The sequence below is a fragment of the Tursiops truncatus genome, chromosome X, assembly GCF_011762595.2.
Source record: "Tursiops truncatus isolate mTurTru1 chromosome X, mTurTru1.mat.Y, whole genome shotgun sequence".
Taxonomy (NCBI): domain Eukaryota; kingdom Metazoa; phylum Chordata; class Mammalia; order Artiodactyla; family Delphinidae; genus Tursiops; species Tursiops truncatus.
The window spans coordinates 14,689,897-14,695,896 of record NC_047055.1 but is presented as its reverse complement, the minus strand read 5'-3'; the positions used below and the strand labels follow the sequence as shown (position 1 = coordinate 14,695,896).

Sequence of the window (6,000 nt, the reverse complement as noted above, 5' to 3'; positions counted from 1 at the left end):
CACTATGGAACAGAACTCCCAGAATAATGCCTGGTATAGAGTAGGTGTTTAATAAATATCTGTTAAATTAATATGATTGAAACAGAGAATGGGAGAAGCAAAGGACGGCTCCAGGCTTTGGGGTCTGAATGGTGGGTGCCACTTACTGAGGTACTATTGAAGATTTTTCAGGACGAGGGCTGGGACTCCTTTGCTCCAAACCTGCAGCTGGAGTCCTGAACTGCTCCATCTCTTGCCGGTTTGGAGAAGTCCTCAATCCCTCTGGGCCCCCTGGAAGCCTGAGAAAGTCCAGAATCCTAGGGGGTTGGGCGCCCCTTCTCTTCCCAAGGGGAGAGAGGACGAAACTAGAGACCAGCCAAACTTCCTGTCTGTTCCAGAGACTGAAAGTCACATCACTTGGATCCCAGCCCCACCACTGAGGCTTCAGACATTACTACTCTGTGTGTGGTTTCCGGGCAAACAATTGGCCGCCCACTTTAAGAGACAATATCGCTAAGTGCTTTTTTTTTAATGCAAAAAGAAAGAAATAAAAAAAAAAAGAACTACCTATTTTCCTCATTCCTGCAGGTGCCCAACCCGATTGACTTGTTGGAGTACATTTTCTGCATTCTTAATAGATAGCTAGCAGGAAATGCCTCATTTAGGCTCTGCTAGAAGGGTAGAAAGTAGCAAGGGGAGGGCACAAGATCGCCAGGCCCTGCTCGGGCCGGCACTGAGCTGCTCTAAAACGGGCCAGGCGGCTCCGGCCATCAAAAAGGTACGTTTGCCCGGCCATAGCATCTTCCTGTGTCTCCGCCGATGGTCGAGAATTAAGGTAAGAGAAGGTGGGGACTTTGGGGGAGACAGGAGGGATGGGAATTCAACTGGGAAGGAATCGGGGCTGGGGGCGGGGTGGTGGTGGAGGGCATCACATGCTCTGTTCAGTGAGATACAGTCCGGTCCCTTTGGGGTTTTTGTTCCAGGTGATCACCTCTTTGACTTCCCATCCCACCGCCGGCGTGCTGGGTACCATTTCGCAGAAGGGTGGTAAGCACGTCAAGGTAGGCAGCCTGGTAGAAGTCAGGTCAAACCGTTCCTCTTGGATTCCACGTTAAAATATTTGTGCAGAAGACCGAGCAGTATTTTGATGCCTATTTGGTGTCTTGATATTTTGTGCGTTGGGGAAACTGCAAGTTACAGTGGGCTTTTGTAGTTCTGCTGTTTGAACGGCACAGCTGACAAAGCTTGGACAAGGCCGAGGGTTTTGTCAGCAAGAGACTTTCGCTACAAAGCCAGGCGTCGATACAGAAACATCTTGGCTAGGAAAGTCCCACCCTTTCTTCTGCCTCGTTGACCTCCCATTAGATCCAGCTTTGCGGCCCCCCTTCTAAGTCAGACCCACCCCACCAATTCACTCCCAAATAAAGAAGAGAGCCCTCGAGGAGGCTTCGTGTGGGGATGAAAGAATTAAATCAGATAACAGTTCTCAGAATCTGAATCGCCCGCAAATACAGATCCTCGCCCCTGAGCTCTGAGTACAGTCCGGAGAACTGCTTATCAGCTGGGTCCAGAGCCGTAAACCAGGGCTTTCCTTTCGAGTATGTGTCATGTGTTTGGTGAGGAAAAGAGAGGGGCACGGGCAGGTCTCGGGGTTTATTCAGGATCAGCAGTTGTGTAAGGTCTGAGCCCCCCGGGTGAGGGCGCTGAGACGGTGCTCTGACCTGCTGTATCGCTACGGAGCTAGCCTGTGGTCTCTTACCACGGGGGCTGGCAGCGTGCTTCACCGCCCTGATGTCCCAAGAGTCCGGCCGGCTCTTTTCGTGGCTTCAGGGAGACTTAGCAAAGAGAGGTGGCAGGCTGGGTCAAGCCTGAGCTAGAGAAGTGGCCACTGACGAGAGGGTAAGAGGGCAAAACCCACAAAGGCGCCAAGCGGCCCTTGCCGGTACAGGCTTCCAGAAGATGTGTGCGAGAGCGCACGGGCCGCCTGCCTGCACGCCCGACGGGGAGCCAGAGAGCTGGGTTAGGGTCCTGGTGCGAGTCCCGTGGAGGGGAGCGGACGGTTAGCCCCACCAGGTAGTTAGAAAGGGATGGGGAGAAAAGGCCAGACACTGAAGTCAGGGAGACCTGAGTTCAAACCCCAGCTTTGCCACCACCGAGCTGCGTGGCCTGGGCCCTCGATTTCCCTTCTCGAAGCCTGAATTTGCTCATCTATAAAATGGGGACAAGAATACCTCCTTGAAGGTTGTAAAGATTGGAGAAAGTATATCTGTAGCTTCCGACACAGGGTAGGTCTTCTGTAAACTGCCGCTTTAGAAGAAGGGCTGCGTCCACATTTATCATTACTTCGTCATTCACAACACTGTCGCTTTATTTATTTGATTTGCTATTTTTTGAAATATATTTGACGTATAACTTCTGTAGATTTAAGGTGTACAACATGCTAATGTGATAAATTTATATGTTGTCATATGATTGCCGTCGGAGCTATTAATTAGCACCTCTATCATGAGGCATAATTATCCTTTCCTGTTAGTGGTTGAAATAATTAAGTTCAGTCTCTTAGAAAGTTTGATGATTATAATACAATATCGTTGTCTACTTTCACTGCACTGCGCAGTAGAGCTCTAGGACTTACTCACTACTCATGGCATGTTTGTTTCCTTAAACAACATTGGTCCTGCCCCCATCCCCGGGAACGACCATTTTATTCTCTATTTTTACAAGTTTGCCTCTTGAAAATTTCACATATAAGTGAGATCATACAGCACTTGTCTTTGACTTACCGTGTAACGGGCCCAAGGATTACACCTTTGCTTTATTTCTATGAGTCCAAGTATCTGACGATAATATGTGCTTTTTCACTGAGGAATAATTTGCCTTTAGTGAAATGCACAGATCTTAAGTGCACAATTTGATGAGTTTTGACAAATGTCTACATCCACGTGTAACCTTCGCCCTCTTCAGGATGTAAGACATTTCCAACACTCCTACGACTTCCCTCTCACCCCTTTCCAAGCCCCACCCCGCAGGCGACCGTTGTTCTTTTATCACCATAGATTATTTGTGCCTGTTTCGTGTAAGTGGAATCATACAATATGTGGTCTTTTGTGTCTGGCTTTTTTCACTCAGCTTAATGTTTTAGTGATTCATCCATGCTGTTGGGTGGATTGGTAGTCTGTGCCTTTTTCTGGCTGACGAACATTCCATTGTATGAAAGTGTCACAGCTAGTTTATTTATTCTCCTGCTGATGGACACTTGTGTTGTTTCCACTTTTTGGCTATTATAAATAAAGCCACTGAGAACATGTAGAAGTCTTTGCGCAGATATCTGTTTTCATTTCTCTTGGTTACATGTGCCTAGAAGTGGGATTGCTGGGTCATGTGGTTAAGTGTACGTTTAACTTTAGAAGAAACCGCCAGTTTTTCAAAGTGGTTGTTCCCGTGTGTTTTGAAATAAGGATACAGTGGATTCAGTTTTCAGGTCGTACCTGTGATGCTTACTTAGCATGGTTGTCACCCGGGGGAAACAGATTGACGTGCTCCATCAGAGGCTTCTGGAGACAAGAGAATCCAGCCTTGACTGAGGCTAGGATTCCGAAAGGAGAACTTTTAAGTAAGGGTCCTCTGCTCACTGCCAGATTCCCTCGTAATGTTTCATCATAATCTGTTGGCACTTCTGGCGGGACCATAAAAGAACAGGCTGCAGAATTCAGACACCCCAACCTCTTCATTTTACCCTAGAGGAATCTGAAGCCCAGAGAGGCTCTGTGATTTCCCCCAAAGGCACACACCCAGCCAAGGGCAAGCCCAGGTCCTCTGACCTGTGACTGGTGTGACTTCCTCGCTTTGTGCTTTTACTGCACGAAATGGCATTTCACCACTCAGCCCATTGTTTACTAAGTGTTAGGTGCTAGAGATAAAGAAATGAATAAGAAATGGTCCCCATCCTCGAGGATCTCAGAGACTAGAGAGGGAGAAGAGCTATTAAACTCTAGTCATTTGCATTATATGCATCAGAATAGATTCAAGGTGTCTTTAGCCAGAGCACGGGGCAAGTCGGATTGGATGGCCAGAGGTGACGAGGCACCCAGACTGGTTACTTCCTGGTGAAGGAAGGCCAGGGCCTGTCTCCAGTGCCCACTGTGTGCCGGTCCCCGCCTGGGTGCAAAAGGACAGCCTCTGCCCTCAAGGAGCTCACAGGTAGAATCCAATGATGGAGGCCAACTTTAAGGCAATTTAGCCAACGGCTGTTGAGCATTTGTTCAATATTAAGCTAGGCATCAGGCACCGTTCTAGGCTCAGAGGAAGCGTGGTGAACAGAGCGCTTTTCCCCAATGTCGCCACAAAATATTAGTGTGAAAAGTGTTCTCTGCATTTGCTTCAGGGTATATCTGTCTGGGAGTTCCCTGGTGGCCTAGTGGTTAGGATTCCGGGCTTTCACTGCCGTAGCCCGGGTTCAATCCTTGACTGGGGAACTGAGATCCTGCAAGTGATGCGGCGCGACAAAAAAAAAAAAAAAAAAAGAGAGAGAATATGGGATTCAGAGTCAATTGGACCTGGATTTAAAGCTCTGACATTTTCTAAATGACTCTGGGCAGAGTATATCTGTCTGGAGGCCTCAGAACTGGTGTTGTTTGTAATTGCTAGTTTCTAAGATGGGGTGGGGGTGGGTGCAGGACCCCATCGAACACAGATTATGGCTTCAGAGGGGAGGGAGAATTTGATGTGTTTGATGCTCCTGCGTGGAAGTCGCCAAGGTGGAAAGCAGTGCTTATTAGGGAACCTGAAATTGTCAGTACCCACTGGACTGCTTAGCCAAGCTCTACTGGGACACTCAGTGCCCTTGTTCAGGGGGATCTGCACGTGCTTTTCGCGGGAGGCAGACACTTCCCCAGAAGGCAAGTTACTCCACTCTTTGTTCTCAGTGTCCCCTCCCTCCCCCTCCTCCCTCCCTCCCTCCCTCTTTCTTTTCTTTTCTTTTCTTCCTTTCTCTCTCTCTCTCTCTCTCTCTCTCCCTCCCTCCCTGCCTCTCTTTCTTTTTCATTTCCTGATGCTCTTCTAATCATGCTCCCAGACAATCTTTTTCATTTGTAAGAGGGTCGCTTCAGGACTTGGTAGAGCTCTGTCTTGTTTCCTGGACTCAGCAGCTGCGCAGCTACCCAGGGCCCCAGTGAGAGAGCCCGAACCTTAGGAGCAAACTGCTCGCCCTCAAGGACGCTGCTTCTCCAAACTACAGCCAAGCCGCTTGGAAAAAGAGTACCAGTGACATTTTGCGTTTGCTCCGCAGCTCTCCCCTGTGTCACGATGGAAGAAGTGAGGAAGACCGCCGTCCAGATGCAGAGTCCTATCAAGACTGAATGGAATTCCCGCTGTGTCCTTTTCACCTATTTCCAAGGGGACATTAGCAGCGTAGTGGACGAACACTTCTCCAGAGCTCTGGGCAATGTCAAGAGCCCCCAGGGACTCAGCCCTTCCAGCCAGAGTGGAGATGTGATCCTGAGGAATGGTGAGCATGTCGGGAGAGTGGGGCTGGAATTACCTATCGGGCTATCACGGAAAGACCAGTTCTGATGCCCTCAATGCTGTTAGACGTGTGTATATTTCCTGAAGGCACGTCACACTGTCTAGTGAGAAGCCACACCCTTTTCTCAGAAGTTTCACATGAAAATGGACACTGTTTAGGGAATTCCCTGATGGTCCAGTGGTAACGACTCTGTGCTTCCACTGCAGGGGACACGGGTTCCATCCCTGGTCGGGGAACTAAGATCCCCGCGAGCCGTGTGGCACGGCCAAAAAACAAAAAGGACACTGTTTAATCCAATTGATATACCTATTCCCTTATGTCCTCAATCGTGTTAAGTGCTGAGCTCACTACTCAGTATACAGTAAGAGCGCCACAACTGTTCATTATTAGCACCATTATCTGTACTATTATTATTATTATTACTACTACTTCTGTCTGACAGGTCAGGAACACCAAAGGACTTGTGATAAGAGCATGCGTGTCCCCCGCGTGTACAC

The 6,000-nt window shown here is 48.7% G+C and overlaps 1 protein-coding gene across 1 annotated transcript in view; it reads left to right on the top strand.

Moving 5' to 3' along the window:
* Positions 1-604: 604 nt before the first annotated feature.
* The window catches only part of VGLL1 (vestigial like family member 1), a 28,765-nt gene continuing 23,369 nt past the window's right edge, over positions 605-6,000 (top strand). Inside the window, exons 1-3 of the mRNA XM_004322373.2 lie at positions 605-814; positions 963-1,040; positions 5,267-5,485. Coding sequence (XP_004322421.2) covers positions 5,284-5,485 — 202 coding nt within the window. The 5' untranslated portion in view covers positions 605-814; positions 963-1,040; positions 5,267-5,283. The remainder of the gene's footprint in view (positions 815-962; positions 1,041-5,266; positions 5,486-6,000) is intronic.